This window comes from Mizuhopecten yessoensis, unplaced genomic scaffold, assembly GCF_002113885.1.
Source record: "Mizuhopecten yessoensis strain PY_sf001 unplaced genomic scaffold, ASM211388v2 scaffold7055, whole genome shotgun sequence".
Taxonomy (NCBI): Eukaryota; Metazoa; Mollusca; class Bivalvia; order Pectinida; family Pectinidae; genus Mizuhopecten; species Mizuhopecten yessoensis.
In genome coordinates this window covers 479,594-504,876 of record NW_018406858.1, presented here as the reverse complement: position 1 = coordinate 504,876, position 25,283 = coordinate 479,594, and the positions used below count along the sequence as shown (strand labels likewise).

Sequence of the window (25,283 nt, the reverse complement as noted above, 5' to 3'; positions counted from 1 at the left end):
CTTTATGTAATATTGACAAAGTGTCATCAAAATCTGGTCACACTTAATAAAGGTACTGTGCAGAAACTATCAACAAATGAGCGTGGAGATTGCTGCTTTATTATACAAGTATGCAGATTTTACTCAACTACAAGTATAGCTTTATTCATTGTATATTGTTCACGCTTACTACTGCTGACATTTTTCATCAAAATAAAATACAGATAACTGACACTCCTCATAGCACCAAATGTTTTACTGTTGTATAATTATCCATTGAAAGAAAACTGATGGAGCTGAATTTTATTTCTGTTTTTTATTTTTCCTAAAACGGAATTAGGAACTTGGGTTCATAGTTAAAAAAAAACAAAGCACAAGTTAACAAAACATACTGTTTATTGATAAATATTTGAGTGTGTACAAGGACGATTCTCTTGGTGTACTCCTACCATACAGGTTACAGTTAGGTAGATAACGAGCCCCTGTGTAGACGTCATGGCGAACTCAGATGAACTTGCTGACATTCGGTTTATGCAGCGACTCCGTTAAATAATTCACATTTCGTGCTGATATTTAAACATTTTAAAATCACATCATCATTGAGTGACCTATCACCCACCATCAATCACATGGATATTGAGTCAGGTGCTTGATTCAAGACTTAATAGTCAGTACAAATAAGAGTCACTGGATAGAGGACTTATTATCACTCCAATCAAGGGCCAACTTGTTAAGTCTACAACCAAGGGTTGACTTTTTTTAATTACTACAACCAAGGGTTGACTTTTTTTAATCACTACAACCAAGAGTTGACTTTTTTTAATCACTACAACCAAGAATTGACTTTTTGTTAATCACTACTACCAAGAATTGACTTTTTGTTAATCACTTCTACCAAGAGTCACTGGATAAAGCAAATACAGCTGCATACATCAACACAGATCTGTAAGTGTTAACACTTAGTCTTACATCAGTATAATTCAAAAGACATGACATATTGATGTATAATCAGAATATACATATAACTTAATAGGTTCAAGCATTTATGGAATGAAAATAAAACTCACACTGCGTATAAGTACTTGAATAAGAGGTACACATACTAGGATTTTAATAGAAATAAAAACTTAACATAGTAAAATCAGATGGCAGTTCATCTGTGCTACAAATATGCATCTTGATATATGCATTATGAATGTAGTTTCCATTTGTCACGGTTATTTTATTTCCTTTCAGAAAACTTTTGGCAAAAGAAAATGACATACTAGATTTTGTCATGTTTTGATAGGAATGAATAAGGAAATATACATGTGCCTTTGACCAGCAGCATTTCAGGATTGGATATTAAAGCACATCAAAATACAGTGAGATTACCTCCTATCAGTTTTGAATGTAATACAACAAAATGTCCATATTGCTTTGAAATACTGAACATGAGGGAGAACCCATCTTGAAGTACTGGCTTTGTGGATATACTGGATTTGCACAAGATCATTTGACCTGTATTTTGACCTCTGACATACTTTGTGGATATCCTGGATTTGCACAGGATCATTTGACCTATATTTTGATCTCTGACCTCCTTTGTGGATATCCTGGATTTGCACAAGATCATTTGACCTGTATTTTGATCTCTGACCTACTTTGTGGATATCCGGGGTTTGCACAGGATCATTTGACCAATATTTTGATCTCTGACCTACTTTTTGGATATCCGGGATTTGCACAGGATCATTTGACCTGTATTTTGACTTCTGATCTACTTTGTAGATACCGTGGACTTGCAAAGGATCATTTGACCTGATTTTAGACCTTTGACCTCTCTTTTGTAAAATAAGGTTCAGGCCATATCTACTGTATAAAACATAACCAACTCACTTTGTCCTTAAGTTTGATCTCACACTTAGTGACAAGTTGTATTCTAAGTTATTTGTTCCCGCATGCACATGATATTGTACAGCAGAAGTTTTCCACAACCAGTTTTTCTGTGATTGTGGTCAGAGGTCAATATAATGTTACATACTTGTTTCTGCTCATTATTAAATTTTACAAATTAGGGCATTGATGAATGTTGAAATAGAGAACAATACATAGGAACTTTGACTGGCACAATCATAACTTAGTATTATGTTTATCTGAAGTGCTAAAATGAGAGTACCACTAAAATAGGTACATTTAAAGTATACATGGTATAGGTATTCACTATTGGCACATGACACTCCATCTACATGTACCCACATACGAAGTCGATCAGAGCAAGATAAATGCTTCAATTACTGTTTTCTTTGATTGAGGTCAGAGGTCAAAATAAAGGTTCCAGTGACCTACTTTTGTTATGTGATTCTCTGTCTTCCCTTCATCATACAAACTAAATGTGATGATCTTACATAAAATAATGTAGGAAAATGCTTCAAAAACATAGTTTGAGATTACCATACCATAAATTGCATGATTACTTTTAGTACAATCCATTTCCTGTATATGATGGACACACATACACAATGTACTAAGTTTGATTACCCTTCAAAAAATAAGATAAACAACCCAGAATCCTTTCTGATGGTCAGACCTACATGTATGAACACTTGGGACAATATAGGATGCACAAAGCAAATACTGTATACTTCTGACCTCATTGAAATCGAGATATGTCACAGGGAGGTTGTAAATATGTTAAAAATTAAAGGCTAGAGTCTGCTATTACCAATAGGTTCAATGACATAGTCAATATGATGAGATGGCTTTCTGGGATAAAAAAAGAAATTTAGCTGTTTTCTTTTTATTCCAAATTAGACACAAGTGCCTGCCTGTGTTAATTTATTTCATAAAATCTGTCTTCTTTTCTAAATGTATCCTTTATTTCCAATTTGTTTTATGATGTGCCCATAAATTTAGGTTGCAACAAGTAGTGAAACAAAGCAAAATTTGTGACAATTATGTTATATAAGTTTTGTGCGTGTGAAATTAATTATACTTTGGTTTATTTTCTATATATGCAAATCATATCTATAAATGATTTTAACAATGGAAGTGATACTTTATCAAATTAGCATTATACATTATGACTATATATGTATGTTAGAGGACTGGACAATGTACCAACTCGCCATTGGTGTACTCATCAGATGTCTCATCTGTAGTGGTGGCGAAAAATGTCTCACCTGTGGTAATACTGACAGGAAGTGACTCGCCTGTAGCGGTATAGATCAATATTGTCTCACCTGTGGTAATACTGACAGGAATTGACTCATCTGTGGTAATACTGACAGGAAGTGACTCTCCTGTAGTGGTACTGACAAGAAGTGTCTAACCTGTAGTGGTACAGATCAATATTGTCTCACCTGTGGTAATACTGACAGGAAGTGACTCATCTGTAGTGGTACAAATCAATATTGTCTCACCTGTGGTAATACGGACAGGAATTGACTCATCTGTGGTAATACTGACAGGAAGTGACTCTCTTGTAGTGGTATTTACAGGAAGTACCTAACCTGTAGTGGTACAGATCAATATTGTCTCACCTGTGGCAATACTGACAGGAAGTGACTCACCTGTGGTAATACTGACAGGAAGTGACTCACCTGTGATAATACTGACAGGAAGTGTCTCACCTGTGGTGGTATTGACAGGAAGTGTCTTACCTGTGATGGTATTGACAGAGGTGTTTCACCTGTGGTGGTATTGACAGGAAGTGTCTCACCTGTGGTGGTATTGACAGGAAGTGCCTCACCTGTTGTAGAACATACAGGAAACATATTGCATGTTGTGCTAATTTACTTCATTTACCATACTTTATTTGAGAAATTCTACGCTGGCAAAAAAGTCCTCTGATCACATTATTTTAGTTATTTAAATAAAGTAGGTCATTGTTAGCCTTTATCACAGGTAAAGCAGTGTGTCACAATACAGATATAACTAATAAACGCCATTCAAAACATACTGGTCCAAGTTTATATATATAAAATACATAATAAATTGCAGTGTATAGTTTTATATGTATAAGTTAAGACTTCCTTTGTAATTAAAAAACATGAACTGCCAGATCATCTCAGTTAGGACTGCTGAGGGCAGCCAACAAACTGGTAGGGAAGGACATACACAATCTATTACATTGGTTCATATTTATTATGAACAAGTCTTTGTGTAGTATTCAATAAATGCAAACCGTTTTAAATTATAAACTTCTTTTTCCAGTTTACTATGTACACACAGAAGTAACTGAAATCACCTACACACAAATATCAATAAAGGCTGAACTGAAGAAACAAATGGCACAAATAAGTATGAGATACCATGATTATCACATTGCTTGTAGAGGACACCAGCACACGAGGGTCCACAGTAAAATGTACATACGTTCCATAATACAACAACACACATATACTCCATAATAACAGACAAACTAGCTTCATACATACAACCATTATACTGTAGCCTTTACATCATTATCAATTTTAAATCAACTTTTCAATACTTACCTTTTATTTAAAATTTAACAATCATTGGCCTTATTTAAAAACTTTTCAATAACAGAACATACCTGCCAACCCCGGATATATTCTTTAAGAGTCATTGTAAAATTGTCACCAATTGTCACAATAAATGACCTATCATCAAACTCCATGTTGTATCCACAATTAAATTGATTCTGTCTTCACATATAAAAACATATTTTCTCATTTTAAAGAAGAACCATGCAGAAGCAGGCTCATACGCAGTATTATTTTCCTTTAGAAGCAAGGATAGACTGGATTTCATGAAGATCACCAGGCAAAACTTAAGCAATGCCGTCTCTATTAATTAAAGCTAAATTTCTTTTTAATTAACTTATATCCATTCATACCAATTTAGTTTTCTTTAAATATTACAAGTAAACAAAATTGTAAATGCATGTATCTAATGTTTTTATAATATTTTTTTACAGTACAGTACCTGACAAAATTACTGATATATTTTTATTTAGGGTTATCTCCCCTATCTCATGTAGGATAATGTGAATAGAGATCAAATTCAACAATTTCATAGAGAGGAACTTTCCTGTCTAGAAAAAAACATGATATTTATTTGTTTAGTTTACATGGTAAGTAAATGCCATAAACTTACATTTTGCTGGATTTTAAAATCATTGAGAAACAAATATTTCTTTGTGTTAAAGAATCACAAATAACAAAATAAGAGAAGTACACAACATTTCATTCATGCAAACATCATCTGTGACCCATTTCATTCAAAAGAACAACACCTTAATGAAATCAAACACTCATTGCATTCTATCCATTCTCACATATCCACAGATCCATTGTTTCTGCTGACTAGACAGCAGAGACCTACATCCTATCTGACATCACACTAGTTAGATAATAATGATCCAATGGGTTGTAACAGTATGTGTAGGAAGCACTAACAGAAGAGTGGTCAACATACATTATTTTAACTTGTAAAATTTCTTCATCAAAGCTAATTCAGATTTGTTTTAATGGTGATCAAATTAATTCTATTCGATAATTTAATTTACATAACAGTTAAATACATTTTTTTTTGTATTTTTCAAAATTTCATTTGCCAAAGCATGACATTAGTTCTAACATCAGCCCTAAGCCTTATGGATACACGAGTACAAGTCAGCTGAAGTCTCCACACGACCTCTGTCTGTCTGTCTAAGCTGCCACAGAAGAAAGCCTAATGCTTGGTCTGATCTAATGAGTGACTAGTGCTAATTGTTTTGCCATTAGGTAACCTCCACATGGATAAGATCAGGTAACTGATGATAATAATAAACACTAATGGTTATGCTAGCACCACAAACTTCCTTTTACGCGAGCTGGCCAATCTCTTCCTAGTTGGTCAGTGTCTGGTGATATTTGAGTATATTACTAAGAAACAAAATTATCCATCACTCCAGATGTCCGAAAGACCTTCAAACAAGACCTTTTTTCCATCAACATTGCATGTCCAGTCTAGTTCAGTCATGACCAGTGTAGCAACAGGTCCCTCCTGGCACTGACCCTGTACCTGGATACTGTTTTGGTTAGTGCAAGTTAGTCACACAGTGATCCTGACCTATGCCCTATACTGGTACGCCATTGCCTTTGTCTACAAATACTGTGTTTTGTAGCGGCTCAAGCTGCTCGTTGTTAATGGAACCATCCTTCTTTAGGGTTGATGATGCACTTTCAGATTCCTAAAGAACAAAAATAAAAAAATTATCAAGAAGCTGACTGTACGGTATTGCTAGTATTATCACTACACAGATCACTACACAGTTCACTACACAGTTCACTATACAGTTCACTATACAGATCACTATACAGATCACTACACAGTTCACTACACAGATCTGTGTAGTGAACTGTGTAGAGAACTATGTAGTGAACTGTGTGGTGAACTATGTGGTGAACTGTGTAGGGATCTGTGTAGTGAACTACACAGATCACTACCCAGTTCCCTCCACAGATCACTCCCCAGTTCACTACACAGATCACTACACAGTTCACTACACAGATCACTATACACAGTTCACTACATAGTTCACTACACAGTTCACTACACAGATCACTACACAGTTCACTACACAGTTCACTATACAGATCACTATACAGATCACTACACAGTTCACTACACAGTTCACTACACAGATCACTACACAGTTCACCACACAGTTCACCACACAGTTCACTACATTGTTCACTACACAGATCACTACACAGATCACTACACAGTTCACTACACAGATCACTACAAAGTTCACTACACAGATCACTACACAGATCACTATACACAGTTCACTACATAGTTCAAAACACAGTTCACTACACAAATCACTACACAGATCACTAACAGAATATCTTCCCCTACCTTGAAGGTGTGACAGAGAAATCTCCAACCTGAGAGGTGATTTTTTTTCGGTTGTCTAACCTGCGGCTCTGCCAAAGGGTTAGACAACAGAATAGTCACCTGCGGGGTCGGAGATTTCACTGTTACAATCTAAGTTATGGAATGATCATTTTTCTCCCATCATTCCAGTACAATGTTTAACAAACAAACAAGTTTCAGCATTTATAATCTAAACAGTTTACTACACTGTTAACTATTCTATCTCTAATCTCTACACAGTTCACTATTCTATCTCTACACCATTCACTATTCTATCTCTACACAGTTCACTATTCTCATCTCTACACAGTTAACTATTCTATCTCTACACAGTTCACTATTCTGTCTCTATACAGTTCACTATTCTATCTCTACACTGTTCACTTTTCTATCTCTACATAGTTTACTATCCTATCTCTACATAGTTTACGATTCTATCTCTATACAGTTCTCTATTCTATCTCTACTCAGTTCACTATTCTGTCTCTATACAGTTCACTTTTCTATCTCTACACAGTTTACTGTTCTATCTCTACACAGTGCACTATTCTATCTCTTCACAGTTTATTATTCTATCTCTATAAAGTTCACTATTCTATCTATACAGTTCACTTTTCTATCTCTACACTGTTCAATATTCTATCTCTACACCGTTTACTACACAGTTCACTATCCTACCTCTATACAGTTCTCTATTCTATCTCTACATAATTTACTATTCTATCTCTATGCAGTTCACTATTCTACCTCTACACAGTTTACTGTTCTATCTCTACACAGTGCACTATTCTATCTCTTCACAGTTTATTATTCTATCTCTACACATTTCACTATTCTATCTCTGCACTGTTCAATATTCAATCTCTACATAGTTTACGATTCTATCTCTATACAGTTCCCTATTCTGTCTCTATACAGGTCACTATTCTATCTCTTCACAGTTTATTATTCTATCTCTATACAGTACACTATTCTATCTCTACACAGTTCCCTATTCTGTCTCTATACAGTTCACTTTTCTATATCTACACAGTTCACTATCCTACCTCTATACAGTTCTCTATTCTATCTCTACTCAGTTCACTATTCTTTCTCTACACCGTTCACTATTCTATCTCTTCACAGTTTATTATTCTATCTCTACATAGTTTAATATTCTATCTCTACCCTGTTCACTATTCTATCGCTACACAGTTCACTATTCTGTCTCTATACAGGTCACTATTCTATCTCTGCACTGTTCAATATTCAATCTCTACATAGTTTACTATCCTATCTCTACCCTCTTCACTATCCTATCTCTACATAGTTTACTATCCTATCTCTATATAGTACACTATTCTATCTCTTTACAGTTCACTATTCCATCTCTACACTGTTTAATATTCTATCTCTACACGGTTTACTATTCTATCTCTCCACAGTTCACTATTCTGTCTCTATACAGGTCACTATTCTATCTCTTCACAGTTTATTATTCTATCTCTATATAGTACACTATGCTATCTCTATACAGTTCTCTATTCTATCTCTACATAGTTTACGATTCTATCTCTATACATTTCACTATTCTATCTATACAGTTCACTTTTCTATCTCTATACAGTTTACTATTCTATGACTATATAGTACACTATTCTATCTCTGCACTGTTCAATATTCTATCTCTACCTAGTTTACTATTCTATATCTCCACAGTTTACTTTTCTATCTCTACACTGTTCAATATTCAATCTCTACATAGTTTACGATTCTATCTCTATACAGTTCACTTTTCTATCTCTATACAGTACACTATTCTATCTCTATGCAGTTCACTATTCTATCTCTACACCATTCAGTATTCTATCTCTACACAGTTTACTATTCTATCTCTCCACAGTTTACTTTTCTATCTCTATACAGTTCACTATTCTATCTCTATACAGTTCACTATTCTATCTCTACACCGTTCAATATTCTATCTCTACATAGTTTACTATTCTATCTCTACACAGTTCACTATTCTCATCTCTACACAATTTACTATTCTATCTCTATACAGTTCACTATTCTATCTCTACACTGTTCACTATTCTATCTCTACACAGTTTACTATTCTATCTCTACATAGTTAACTATTCTATCTCTACACAGTTTACTATTCTATCTCTACACAGTTTACTATTCTATCTCTATACAGTTCACTATTCCATCTCTACACTGTTCAATATTCTATCTCTACATAGTTTACTATTCTATCTCTATATAGTTCACTATTCTATCTCTACACAGTTCACTATTCTATCTCTACACAGTTCACTATTCTATCTCTACACCATTCACTATTCTATCTCTACACAGTTTACTATTCTATCTCTTCACAGTTTACTATTCTATCTCTATACAGTTCACTATTCTATCTCTATACAGTTCACTATTCTATCTCTACACCGTTCAATATTCTATCTCTACATAGTTTACTATTCTATCTCTACACAGTTCACTATTCTCATCTCTACACAATTTACTATTCTATCTCTATACAGTTCACTATTCTATCTCTACACTGTTCACTATTCTATCTCTACACAGTTTACTATTCTATCTCTACATAGTTAACTATTCTATCTCTACACAGTTTACTATTCTATCTCTACACAGTTTACTATTCTATCTCTATACAGTTCACTATTCCATCTCTACACTGTTCAATATTCTATCTCTACATAGTTTACTATTCTATCTCTATATAGTTCACTATTCTATCTCTACAGTTAACTATTCTATCTCTACACAGTTTACTATTCTATCTCTATATAGTTCACTATTCTATCTCTACACAGTTAACTATTCTATCTCTTCACAGTTTACTATTCTATCTCTATATAGTTCACTATTCTATCTCTATACAGTTCACTATTCTATCTCTACACCATTCACTATTCTATCTCTATATAGTTCACTATTCTATCTCTACACAGTTAACTATTCTATCTCTACACCGTTCACTATTCTATCTCTACACAGTTTACTATTCTATCTCTACACAGTTTACTATTCTATCTCTATACAGTTCACTATTCTATCTCTATATAGTTCACTATTCTATCTCTACACATTTTACTATTCTATCTCTATACAGTTCACTATTCTATCTCTACACAGTTCACTATTCTATCTCTACACAGTTTACTATTCTATCTCTATATAGTTCACTATTCTATCTCTACACAGTTCACTATTCTATCTCTACACAGTTAACTATTCTATCTCTACACTGTTCACTACTCTGTCACTTCAGATCTATACATTTAACTACACATATCACTACAGTATTACATCACATGCAGTTCACTATAGTATTACTATACAGTTCACAATAACATAGAAATGTTGTTTCAAACAAAATTCAAATACAAACAGTTGGTTATTTTTTCCCAAAGCCTTCAGCATAATAAAGAGCTCGACAAGGAATGTTACATGAATTTGAATGGTATGGGTTGTTTTTCCATTACATCCACAAGTTATTTTAAATAATTTCTTGTACATGTATATAGTTCCTTGCACACAGCATGCTTTATAAAACACATCCCCTATACCACATGCAAACTAAGGAAAATAGTGGAAGTACATATACATCCTTGTTTCAATAACTACATTTATGGTAATGGTTAATAATATCACTTTGTTACAATAGTGTGATTTATGCAGCCAAAAATGTGTTGATAATGCAATAAAATATTGTTAACAAGGGGGTCTTACATATGAAATTTGAGTAATTTGTTAAATACTTCTTGACAAATAGAGATAACAAGAACTGCTTAAGGACACACGGGACCACAGATGAAAGGTGATTTGAACAGTCCACTATCTGTTGATGGCGTGCTAAAATATTAACCACATCCCTTGTCAATAAGTTAGTTTGTCACCAGAATTACCAGAAGTTGGTAGGCTGACAGTTTTAAACAACATTCTGCTCTCATTACTGGTTAGAAGCATTCATAATTTATGTGGATCTTATTATAGTAGAAGCTGATATCACCATATTGAAATGGGTTCTTTTGCTGATCCACACTTCAAGGAGAGTTTAAAGGATATATAGACTGAATAAAGGCAAGAAAAAGGGGAATTCCTTACCAAAGAATTCATTTATTTCGAAAACAGTAAATTTCTTTATACATATATATATATATATATATAATAAAAAGTGATTAAATGTCCATGTGAAGGAAGTAAATATAGAAAAAATAAAATTAACGACCGACTAAAAAACTAGCTGCTTTCACCTATTTTTTCTCTCTATATATATATATATAAAGAAAACATTGAGAAGTCCTTGTGTTGGAATTAAATATAAAAAATAAAACAAAAGACAGAGAAATACAATTAGGCCTAGAGACGCTATCTCTGTCTTTTGTTTTATTTTTTATATATATATATATATTTATAATTTACATGTCAGTTAAGATTTTTAATCAAATCCATGTTAAGATCTCACACTTACACACTACAGGTAAGAATTTGTGCTGGTAATAAGCTAGGATAGTTAATCGGGAATGTTAAGCCAGTAGGAGCATCAGGAGGTGAAGCTGGAGGACCAGTTCTGTTGTTAATAGGACAAAGTGACCACAGTTATTGACACAAACTGTAATGAATAACTACTGTGCAGGGTAGACAAGATCAGAACTAAACTTAGCTATCACTTTCTATCAAAATGAGTATTAGAGTAGTGTCATTTTGAATAATGATAACCACTGGAAATATGCCTCTCAAAAGTGACTGCCATCTCGCTATTACCAGTAACTGCCGACAATGCAAGCTCTTACAAGATACTGATGATTAGCTCTCAAAAGTGACTACTGGACTAGCCCTTACAAGTGACTACTGGACTAGCCCTTACAAGTGACTACTGGACTAGCCCTTACAAGATACTGATGACTAGCTCTCAAAAGTGACTACTGGACTAGCCCTTACAAGTGACTGATGACTAGCTCTCAAAAGTGACTACTGGACTAGCCCTTACAAGTGACTTCAAACAAGCTCTCACAAGATACTGATGACTAGCTCTCAAAAGTGACTACTGGACTAGCCCTTACAAGTGACTTCAAACAAGCTCTCACAAGATACTGATGACTAGCTCTCAAAAGTGACTACTGGACTAGCCCTTACAAGTGACTGCCGACAAGCTCTCACAAGTGACAACCGACTAGCTCTCATAAACAACTACCGACTAGCTCTCATTAACAACTGCCGACTAGCTCTCACAAGTGACTACTGGATTAGCTCTCACTTGTAACTTAACTGACTACCAGGTAGCTATCATTATTATAAGTGACTTCTTAAATAGCTCCAACAAGTGACTGCTATTATTGAGTAACTTCCGACTACTTGTAGCTCTTTTAAGTGACTAGAGGATTAGCTATAGAGTTAGATGGTGACTAATGGACTAGTTCTTATGAGTGACTGCTGAATTAAGTGGCCATGAATTGCTAACTAGGTATCACAAGTGACTAGATGACTAGCTGCAGGGTTAGATGGTGTTAGTAGCTACTTGACTAGCTCTAAGGTTAGGTAGGTCTAGCTGTATTCGCACACCAAACAAGATATACTAAGACCAACCGTTTAGAACCCTGTGATTGGTCAGCTGGAGCTTTTTTCATTCACCATAGTTGTTAAAGGAATTGCCTCAGGTATCGGGCTTTGGCGACCCGTTGATGTCCAACCCTCACCACGCACCTGGGGAAAATACTGACAGTGTGGGACATAGTGACCATGTGGTATGGAAGCAATGCAAGTTGATAAAATTCTTACTCTTGAAATATCATGCTGTCCTCGTCATTACCATGAGAGATGATCCCAACTGCCATCAATGAACATGGCAACAAGATTGTATGTAGAAGTCTTATGGCAAATTTGAGTCATTGTAGAAACTACATGCATATTCCTGTTTGATATTGCTTGATGTTGTTTATTATCATCTATATATTACTTTATATCACCTAACGGTAGCATGATGAACTCATTATCATGGGTTGTCAGTATGAGAATACTCAAGAAGAGGTTGAGAGCGACTTGAGAAGAACTTGAGAATGAATTTTCCCATTTCCCAGCATTTGGGAATGATTTTTTTCAAAAAAGAATGTCTGCTTGCGCCATGTTATGTCCTAAACCGGATGTAGTATCCACACAAAAGTGATCCGCGTAAGAAAATAGTCCGTCATAAACAAATCAATATAATATAGGGTTGTTTTAAAAATATTTTTCTTCATAGATTTTAAGGTTCACTGTATTCCTTCGCGCAAATCATCTATTTTGTTTACGTTTTTCACAGACAGAGGATTTGCGATCAATGACCATTGAGCTTATATAAGAAGTCATTTGGAAAATACGGTGTTTAGTTGACATTTTTAAAAGTAGTTAATACAGCTGATCAACATTTTTTCACACAATATTTTCAGGGTTTGTTGAGAGGACCATTTTCGCATTGCTTGCACATGGATAAAATCTCCAGTCCACCTACGACGAGAAAATTGTTCTTATGACAAACCTTGACAAACACAGAGTGGTAATCTTAAAACATCTTCACATCCCGCTAAACATAACAAAAAAAGCACAAGCATTGAAACATATGAAATACAGACGAAATGCCAGCTGGTACAGATAACCCAAAAAGCTCTAAACCCTGTGATGGCAGTTGAATATATTACTTGCAACAATGTATCTTTAGTATGATTACTAATGAGTAAAGATCTTGGATGCTACATGAACTCCCATACATTCTGTCTGTCGGTGTTGCTCCTTTATTGTAGTTTCTTTTGTCAGGGTGGCACATAATTTATTCTTGATATTGTTTGCTGTTGTTGAGACAACAAGAACAGATTTGTCCCTATATATACAGATATGATCCTTTACATACTTAGGTTACAAGTCTAGCATACTTACTGATGGTGAACCGTTTGATCTCATTGGATCCTGATCATGAAGTTTTTCCTTGTCTTTAGCTTTCTCGCTGCTTTTCTTTCTTAAGTACCTGTTTATATTGTTAATGAAGCAGATCAGGTTTGCATTGTTTCTCTCATTTAAGCTATAGACATTGAGATACAGTAACATCGAATGATAATTAAATACAAAGGCAATCTTCTTAAAAAACTTTTTAACAAAACAATTTGTTGTACATTTGTCTAACATTAATATGTGTATACATATATCCATCAAATTTGAAAAACAACAGCAGACAAGTATAATGACCTAAGCTGTTAAAAGGACATTCAACCCTATAAAATCAAATCAAGTAGACACATACTTTACGTTTCATCTTCACATTATCACCTACAATGACCCACAATACCAGACTTTCCTGTATTGGAGGTGTCATATGACTGTACTTACCTTTTCCTCCATATCGCAATGAAAATAAGAACGGTGACAAACAGGACCCCAGCTACAGTCAGGACCGCCACTCCCGCAGTGGCTATTCTGTCCTTCCCCTCCTCTGAAACAGTACATGATCCCCATTATCAATGAACATGTGGTAACTATTCCAATTAAAGTGACACATAATATTTTGTTACAAACAACTTTTGTATGAAATGTACAGTAATGCAGCACTAACGAATAGTGTTTGAAATTAGTGCGGTTTATAATTCTTTTGGTTCATGAAGAATTTTCTGAAGACCACTGATACAATGGAATGTCTGTTATCACTTGGCAACATAAGTTTGAGCTAGGACTGGACTATAAGCATTTAAAAAGGAAAAGTGGACAATAGACACGGTGTGGGTCACTGGGCCAGGACATAACTTCACTTTGCCCTAATTAGGGCCAGGTGAGCTAAATGTATTGCAATATTGGAAATTATTTTCTATACAACTCTTCTCAAAATGTAACAAACTGATTTTTAGCCTACCTTGACCACCAGGCTGAAAGTCGAACAGTTCACATCTTTTCCCAATATAATCCGATGGACAGCTTTGAGGAGAAGGAAAACAGTCATGACATTAATTTGCAGTTATCTCCCTTAACATGGAAAATGCATACACATACTAAAAGAGCGTAATAAAAGCCTTAACATCACATCAATTCTCCCTTTAATGTGCTTCAGTATGTTGTATATTTCCCACTAAAATCAAAGTGATAATATTATACATCTAATAACATTATAAGAATACAGCAGCTACACATCATAGCAAAAAAACCACAGCAGTTATAGCAGTTATATATTGGAGTGGGTATAGGAATGACATAGCCAAAACACAGCAGTTATAGCAGTTATATATTTGAGTGGGTATAGCAATGACATAGCCAAAACACAGCAGTTATCGCAGTTATATATTGGAGTGGGTATAGCAATGACATAGCCAAAACAGAGCAGTTATAGCAGTTATATATTGGAGTGGGGATAAGAATGACATAGCCAAAACACAGCAGTGATAGCAGTTATATATTGGAGTGGGTATAGCAATGACATAGCCAAAACACAGCCGTTATAGAAGTTATATATTGGAGTGGGGATAAGAATGACATAGCCAAAACACAGCAGTGATAGCAGTTATATATTGGAGTGGGTATAGCAATGACATAGCAAAAACACAGCAGTTATAGCAGTTATATATTTGAGTGGGTATAGCAATGACATAGCCAAAAAACAGCAGTTATAGCAGTTATATATTGGAGTGGGTATAGCAATGACATTGCCAAAACACAGCAGTTATATATCAAGGGGCAATGTTCGGGTGGGTATGGAACTTAAACTAGAGCATCATTTTTGTATTGTCTAATGAAAGGGGGACACAGTCTGTCAAGAAGATACAAGAGAAGAACAATGACATGGGAGTAACAATGACATGGGAGTAACAAGAGTAATTGTTTGCTTAAACTTACTGGCAATTAAGTAACCTTATGGAGTCGATGACAACCACGAAGCACTTTCCCCCGTTGAGGCATCCTTGGGTAAAGTACTCATCGTTTGTACAGTTATCTCGATGTTCCTCTGCGTTCTCAGGGGGGGTTATCACAGTTACGTCCTCTTCTCCCTGGGGCTTAGTCACCGGAGTTCTGCCACACCCCTCTACAACCAGAATGTAAACTATTAAACACAATTGGAGTAAATAGTAAACACACCTGTCTTGCAAGAGTATGAATCAGTAAAATAGTGTGACCTTACAAATAAACATACCATAATACCATCATTTCCAGTCACTTACCATATAATGTTTTACAAAGACTATTTTGCAGTTTTTCTTAATTCTCTTATAAATCCCTCTAGCTTTTAATTGCCACTAGACTAATGGCGACAATATAATGGTTTTATTTCACTCAATTTGATTTTTTGGGGTTTAATGTCCTTGTAACAACCAGGGTCATATGAGGAAGGCTATTTCACTTGAATGGATTTAAAAAAAAAGTGCAATGGAATATATAACAATAAATCATCATTTAACTCAGTTTCAAAGTGCTTTCTACTTTTCTACTTTAAATACCTTTATTAGTCAGTAGTCTTTATTTTTGATCTCCGTAACAGAAGGACAAAACTGTTAATATGTACATGTAACAGTCATTACCAGCTCTATCAGCCTACAAACTGCATTAGTCTATCGATACTTCAATCAGCTTCCCAGTACATGTACATGTACTGCCATCAGCCATAATAACCTTGTGCTTTTATCAACATCCCCCCCCTCCCCACCATACAGGAAAGCTTGAAAGTGTTAGTGGTTTTGACCTTCAAATTAATTCAGTTCATTTCAAGCTACATCCGTCCACAGGGAAGGTCTCCTTGACCAGACCCTGTATCTGGCTGGATGACCATTGTGTCTTTGTTTCCATGTGTCACACAGGATATTGCATTGATGACCAGAAGAAATTGAAATGTTATGTGTGACCAGTTGACCACTATAGAGAATGGACAAATTGGGTTGGGGATAGCATGACAGGTAGTGAAGTGTGTGTGATCTAACAAAGGCACCTCTATTAAACCAATCAAGGATGTGTGGAATGGTTTATTTATAGGGGATGTGAAGCATATAATGTGTGCTGACATGAAAGGGACCATCACAGTATACATGTCTGGGGGCAATCACTACCAGCATGGAGGCCAAACAGGTCATTCACAACTCCAGACAGGAGATCTAGAGAAGGGCCCCCAATAGTTCTAAACAGGCTATACAGACAGTTGATGGTAGTTCAGGATGTTGAGATGGCTACAACATCCTGAATACTGCTACATGTGTAGTGAAAAATCACTGAATCAAGCCTAATAAGGTCACTTCACTACATGCTGTACTTTGACTTTTAGATCTTGGAACCAGCTTGGGGTCAGAAGCTGACGTAAAGTACAATACATCTAGCGAGGTCCTTTGCACATGTACAGTACAGTACAATATGGGTACTGATGATCATGACAGGTCTTGGAACATGTACACTACAATGTGGGTACTCACATAAACAAGATACTGACAGGTCTTGGTACATGTACACTACAATGTGGGTACTCTCATACACAAGGTACTGACAGGTCTTGGTACATGTACAATACAATGTGGGAACTCTCACATACACAAGGTACTGACAGGTCTTGGTATATGCACACTACAATGTGGGTACTCACATAAACAAGGTACTGACCGGTCTTGGTACATGCACACTACAATGTGGGTACTCTCACATACACAAGGTACTGACAGGTCTTGGTATATGTACACTACAATGTGGGTACTCACATAAACAAGGAACTGACAGGTCTTGGTACATGTACACTACAATGTGGGGACTCTCACATAAACATGGTACTGACAGATCTTGGTATATGTACAATACAATGTGGGTACTCACATACACAAGGTACTGGCAGGTCTTGGTACATGTACACTACAATGTGGGTGCTCACATAAACAAGGTACTGACAGGTCTTGGTACATGCATGCTACAATGTGGGTACTCACATACACAAGGTACTGGCAGGTCTTGGTACATGTACACTACAATGTGGGTACTCTCATACACAAGGTACTGACAGGTCTTGGTACATGTACAATACAATGTCGGTACTCACATACACAAGGTACTGACAGGTCTTGGTACATGTACAATTCAATGTGGGAACTCTCACATACACAAGGTACTGACAGGTCTTGGTATATGCACACTACAATGTGGGTACTTACATAAACAAGGTACTGACAGGTCTTGGTACATGTACAATACAATGTGGGTACTCACATAAACAAGGTACTGACAGGTCTTGGTGCATGTACACTACAATGTGGGTACTCTCACATAAACATGGTACTGACAGATCTTGGTACATGTACACTACAATGTGGGAACTCTCACATGAACATGGTACTGACAGGTCTTGGTACATGTACACTACAATGTGGGTACTCACATAAACAAGGTACTGACAGGTCTTGGTACATGCATGCTACAATGTGGGTACTCACATACACAAGGTACTGACAGGTCTTGGTACATGTACACTACAATGTGGGTACTCACATACACAAGGTACTGACAGGTCTTGGTACATGTACAATACAATGTGGGTACTCACATAAACAAGGTACTGACAGGTCTTGGTATATGTACAATACAATGTGGGTACTCACATACCAAAGGTTACTGACAGGTCTTGGTACATGCACACTACAATGTGGGTACTCTCACATACACAAGGTACTGACAGGTCTTGGTACATGTACTTTACAATGTGGATACTCGCATACACAAGGTACTGACAGGTCTTGGTACATGTACAATACAATGTGGGTACTCTCACATAAACAAGATACTGACAGATCTTGGTACATGTACAATACAATGTGGGTACTCACATACACAAGGTACTGACAGGTCTTGGTACATGTACACTACAATGTGGGTACTCACATACACAAGGTACTGACAGGTCTTGGTATATGTACAATACAATGTGGGTACTCACATAAACAAGGTACTGACAGGTCTTGGTACATGTACACTACAATGTGGGTACTCACATAAACAAGGTACTGACAGGTCTTGGTACATGTACAATACAATGTGGGTACTCACATACACAAGGTACTGACAGGTCTTGGTACATGTACACTACAATGTGGGTACTCACATAAACAAGGTACTGACAGGTCTTGGTACATGTACAATACAATGTGGGTACTCACATACACAAGGTACTGACAGGTCTTGGTACATGTACACTACAATGTGGGTACTCACATAAACAAGGTACTGACAGGTCTTGGTACATGTACAATACAATGTGGGTACTCACATACACAAGGTACTGACAGGTCTTGGTACATGTACACTACAATGTGGGTACTCACATAAACAAGGTACTGACAGGTCTTGGTACATGTACAATACAATGTGGGTACTCACATACACAAGGTTACTGACAGGTCTTGGTACATGTACACTACAATGTGGGTACTCACATACCAAAGGTTACTGACAGGTCTTGGTACATGTACAATACAATGTGGGTACTCACATACACAAGGTACGGACAGGTCTTGGTACATGTACACTACAATGTGGGTACTCTCACATAAACAAGGTACTGATGTACAGGTCTTGGTACATTACTTCAATTTTGGGGTATACACAATGTATATAATGTACTGCAGGTCCATGTAAGTACATATGCATTAAAATGTGGGTTCATCATTTTGGATTCTATTCTAGCAAATTTCCCAAACAATTTACAAAAACACTACAGAATTTCCAGTATACCTAATGCCTTTATACGGGGAAGATTTAAGTGTTTTGTTCAGAATCTACATCAGCTGTAATAAATTCAGCAGTATACCTCCATACCATGATACTGGGTGACTTTTACAATCAAATTAAACTGTGTCTTATTGCTCTCCGCAGGGAAAACCTAAATACATGGACAAGAATAAAAGTGTAGGCCCAGACTTACTACTACACATTATGAAATTAGATTCCGAGTTACACCAAATCTAATACCTGCTTTTTAATGTACTACAAACGCTTTGCAGATGCAGCCTTAATATTGGGCGACAAAAAGAGCGGCAGCGGCAGCACCAGCGTTTGATTGGAAGTGTATTGACTTTTGTCTGATGAAGCCATTACTGTAATGTCACATGACCAGGTGTACACACCCAACACATGACACGCCTCACATCAGTAGGTCACTAACCCAACAGCTCCACAGTTTTTTTACTTAATCTGAGGGGCAAAATCTCCAATATAATAGTTCTGAAGTCGTATTTTATTATATTTAAGTAGATAATGCTGTTTCTCAGGGTTTGTTTACAACAATAGACACCAGCTCACATAGCCTTACACAGGCTTAGTAGAAACCTGTCAAGTGTTTCTGTCTAGGACCTTTAACATAAAAATACATGTTTGGTAGACAACATGAAATTTCCGTGGGTATTTTTCTTTCCTGGTTTAAAGCCATGTAGATTGTTACATGGTACAAACTATATTAACAAACAGGTGTCAAGGATATAAATCAAATCAGCTGTATTTATTTTCATGGTTCCATAGCAACCATCATGAAAACCATGAATGTTTTTACAGTGAACATATATGTTATACAGTAGGAAAACTGACTCTATATAAGTCAAGTACAATAAATGACAACCACCTGATTTAAGCTCAAGTACAACTGATGTCGACAACTTTGAGTTCAGCACAACATATGACAGCCACCTCTATCACTACATGTACAGATAGCAAAAGTACAACATTTTTTAGATCAGAGTATTTCAAAGGTTTATAAGTTACAATTGTACAGTATGTGATAATTACCTCTTTAACCTAAGCACAACACAAAAACACCTCCATAGGTCAAGTACAACATTTGACAACCATTTCTCTATAGGTCAAGTACAGCATATGAAAACCACTTCTCTATAGGTCAAGTACAACGCAAAAACACCTCCATATGTCAAGTACAACATATGACAACCACTTCTCTATAGGTCAAGTACAGCATATGAAAACCACTTCTCTATAAGGTCAAGTACAACATATGACAACCACTATTCTATAGGTCAAGTACAACATATGACAACCACTTCTCTATAGGTCAAGAACATAACATATAACCACTTCTCTATAGGTCAAGTACAACATATGACAACCACTTCTCTATAGGTCAAGTACAACATATGACAACCACTTCTCTAAAGGTCAAGTACAACATATGAACCACTTCTCTAAAGGTCAAGTACAACATATGAAAACCACTTCTCTAAAGGTGAAGTACAACACATGACAACCACTTCTCTATACATCAAGTACAGCATCTGACAACCACTTCTCTATAGGTCAAGTACAACATATGACAACCACTTCTCTATAGGTCAAGTACAGCATATGACAACCACTTCTCTATAGGTCAAGTACAACACATGACAACCACTTCTCTAAAGGTCAAGTACAGCATATGACAATCAATTCTCTATAGGTCAAGTACAACACATAACAACCAATTCTCTAAAGGTCAAGTACAACATATAACCACTTCTCTATAGGTCAAGTACAACATATGATAACCACTTCTCTATAGGTGAAGTACAACATATAACAACCAATTCTCTAAGGTCAAGTACATAACATATAACCACTTCTCTATACATCAAGTACAACATATGATAACAACTTCTCTATAGGTCAAGGACAACATATAATCACTTCTCATTAGGTCAAGTACAACATATGACAACCTATTCTCTCAAGTTCAAGTACAACATATGACAAACACATTTATAGCTCCAGCACAATTAACACACACAAACCACTAACACCTCTATTAACGAATGTCATGCATACATGAAAATCTCAGTAACATTCTTGGTATGTCTGCATGTAGTTCAGTGTTGTAATAAACATATTGAACTTTATCTAAGCTGTGAGCCTCTGACATACAAAACCCTATAACTACTTCTAGAGCATCTGTGTAATATAAAACCACATTGGGTTCATGACAGGACATGTACCTCTCTAAAGCCCAATGAAATGACCAAGTCCATAACTCAAGCACATCACAGGACATGTACCTCTCTAAAGCCCAATGAAATGACCAAGTCCGTAACTCAAGCTCATCACAGGACATGTACCTCTCTAAAGCCAAATGAAATGACCAAGTGTGTTACTCAAGCACATCACAGGACATGTACCTCCCTAAAGCCCAATGAAATGACCAAGTCCGTAACTCAAGCACATCACAGGACATCTACCTCTCTAAAGCCAAATGAAATGACCAAGTGTGTTACTCAAGCACATCACAGGACATGTACCTCTCTAAAGCCCAAAGAAATGACCAAGTCCGTTACTCAAGCACATCACAGGACATGTACCTCTCTAAAGCCCAATGAAATGACCGAGTCCGTTACTCAAGCACATCACAGGACAGTACAATGTACTTCTCTAAAGCCCTAGCAGCTGAATTGGACCACCTGAATTTTATTCTCGATATCAAAGGCATATTGCATGCAAACATGAATGTCATAACACTATACTTTAAAGACCTCCTGAGTTAGTAATATGTATACAAAACTGAGCAGTCAGTTTAGATGTAAGTAAGGTTATTGTGAAGTGTACCTACTTCCAGTGTCCTGCCTACAGTCCAGGGCCAGACTCCCGGACTCACACACTCGTAACAGGACAAGCACCACAGTGATGACAATGATACACAACTGGTGTCTGAGCATATCCATACTGAACAGTTTATCTGACTACGATTTGTAAACTTAAAAGTCTCTTTGATTTGCTCCAGTTGATTTTATAGATACGGAACATATCCAAATTAAAGGTTTTAAATGTTTCCACACGTTAGACGAATATTCAGCACAGTCAGCTCACAGAAATGTTTGTCAGTCAGCAACGTCCTGATATTAAAGTCACCACCTCGTTGTAATATAATGTTACAGGTAATTGTTTTACAGGTAATCATGTGCACACTTAATGATGAACATGGGTTCCCTATACTGAGTGATGAGTGTCAAACAAGATTCCTGTATTTATGTATCATCCATCATGTCCCCACGCAGGGAGATACACCTATCAATTGACTTTTAAAATTTGTCAAAAATGCAAAAAATTTCAGCTTATGTGCTTTTGAAATAGAGTAGCTTCAGGCAATACTATATCCTGATATCAATATGTGAATTTAATCACTATATATTGAGAAGACTCAGCCATCCTAGCTTGTTAACATTGGGTGGGCTGGTCACGACATCCTTCAGCCAATGGTATCTTGTACAAAACTGAACTGTCTTGACGTGGGATGATACTGACGTGATACTGACGTGGGATATGATACTATCAATGTGTTCAGTGACGTACATGTGACTTATGTTCTGAATGTGAGCATCAGAGGAAGTGGATTGACACTACCATATTGGGGACATTAAAAATAGAAATTCTCTGTATTGTGTGTTCAGAATATCATACACTATAGCATGTATGTGTGCCTCATACAACTCCTTGCTGAAAACAGCAATGTCCATTGAAAGAATGTTTGGAGATATACCTACCATGTAAGCCAATATGTTTTCCTTTTGTTTAAGGGATGTCTTTCTGTTTGTTCTTGTCTGTTTTTGTTTACAATACATTGTTAACAAAACGAAACCTTTACATATAATACAGGGAAACTATGCTCGGAAGGGAGAAAAACCACAGTTATGCTAGCTATGTAAGATGCTGGTCACACGTTGCAACCATGTTTATACCTCATAGGCAATTACTTGTTGACTAAAGCTGTTTGTAGGGTACATCTTTCATCAAAGACAATGTAATAACGTAATTCTTTGAAAACAAAGTTATCTACCTTGACATACAACACAGACATATCTGTCATGTTGCAATTTTTTTATCCAGTTTGTAATGACGTTTCCTGAAAGGATGAAGCCGAATAAACTGAACATCAAGCAAACAGATTACCACACAGCCTTGTTTCCGCTCCGTGTTGTGATGAATCTCATTTGATAGCATTGTTTGTTCTATAAAACATATGGGGCAAATGATCTTTGACACCAAGACTGTGAGACATTAAAATGAAAGACAAACATAAGTTTGATTGTATCCTGGTCTCCTTGAACAAGACATCCTCCTATTGTTTCAGTCTACCCAACAGTACAAATGTATAAAGCAAAATTATATATGAGAAGTTTCTGTTGTGCAATGACTAGCTCTGCTACTGTTTTAACTCTCGTAGATCTATCGGTAAGTTTATGTCTGAATAAGCACTAAAGACTGTTCATACATACATGTAGTAAGTGTATACCTGCTTGTGGGTTGGAGATTTCAATTGTTTTCTATGTTAACCCTTAAAATCCCTGGAACAACTAGGAAGGGACCCTTGATCCAATCCTGGTAGCATGAATCTGTTCATCTCTTCATGTCTACTATGTGTGTGTGTAAAAATATTACAGTTTTTATACATGAATATTGAGGACCGGGATTATAGTGCAGCACTACACTCACAAAAGGCGCCATTACATCTCCAGCCCTAAGAGTCACATCAACTGCATTTATACAACACTGAGCCCCCTTGGCCCAAGGGTGCCCAAGACGAAATTCAGTTAAAATCTTTTTGTTGGTACTGAAAGAGTAGGTTTAAAAAATTACCTTTGGGCAGCTGAGCTAACTAAAACTGTAAGCCAAAGGCTAACTAATACCCCCGCTGCTATATAAACCAGAACTGTAAGTTAAAGGCTTACTAAGGCAAAGCATTGCAAAGCAATCCATAGTCTCCCACCAGTAACAAGTATTTCGCACAAAGGGGCATACCTCCATCAAAAATCCCAAATTAAAATGAGGGTGTACAACTGCATAAGATACCGATCATTCATGCAAAGTTTCACTGAAATCCACCTGTTAGATAAGGAGGAGTTTCGCAGACAATTATTTCGCAAAAGGGGGCATAACTCCATCAAAAAGGGTCAAAATCCCAAATTAAAATGCTGGTGCAAAACTACATAAGATACTGATCATTCATGCAAAGTTTCAATGAAATCCACCTGTTAATTAATTAAGGAGGAGTTTTCCGGACAAGTTACTGTGGACAACGACATCCAGACATCCAGACAGGGTGATTCCAGTATACCCCCCCTAACTTCGTTGCGGGGGTATAATAAACTTGAAAGCCTTTAGTCCTTGCATGATACAGGCCTAATATCATTACTCTAGACTTCTTGGTTGTTTAGAAGAAGTTGTTTAAAGAAAACAGGTAAAGCTTGATGGACACCAAAACAGGGCACACATGTAAGCTCACTTGCCTTTCAAGCAGGTGAACTAAAATTTCAAAAATTGGACTTCCAGTTAAGAATATTCTCTTCATCTCTGACTCTGTTGATAAATGATTCTAGTTAAAGGAATTTGTGTATGAGAGGGTCAAAATGGAGGGTACTGTGTGGGTATTGAATTGACAATTCATAATTTGAGTATCTTAATGCAGAGTTCAGCGTGTT

The 25,283-nt window shown here is 36.3% G+C and overlaps 1 protein-coding gene across 16 annotated transcripts in view; it reads right to left on the bottom strand.

Annotated features, from left to right (window-relative positions):
* Positions 1 to 360: 360 nt before the first annotated feature.
* LOC110453006 overlaps positions 361 to 25,283 on the bottom strand; it is a 104,256-nt gene continuing 79,333 nt past the window's right edge. For 11 of the 16 annotated variants that reach the window (XM_021501803.1, XM_021501804.1, XM_021501808.1 and 8 more), the window contains 5 exons: positions 15,715 to 15,901; positions 14,741 to 14,802; positions 14,224 to 14,326; positions 13,777 to 13,864; positions 361 to 6,160 (listed from right to left, as the gene is read on the bottom strand). In XM_021501803.1, coding sequence (XP_021357478.1) covers positions 6,047 to 6,160; positions 13,777 to 13,864; positions 14,224 to 14,326; positions 14,741 to 14,802; positions 15,715 to 15,901 — 554 coding nt within the window. In that variant the 3' untranslated portion in view covers positions 361 to 6,046. Of the gene's footprint in view, positions 6,161 to 12,453; positions 12,583 to 13,776; positions 13,865 to 14,223; positions 14,327 to 14,740; positions 14,803 to 15,714; positions 15,902 to 22,417; positions 23,087 to 25,283 lie in introns of those variants that run through there. The other 5 variants (XR_002463246.1, XR_002463245.1, XM_021501798.1 and 2 more) reach the window with 5 other exon arrangements.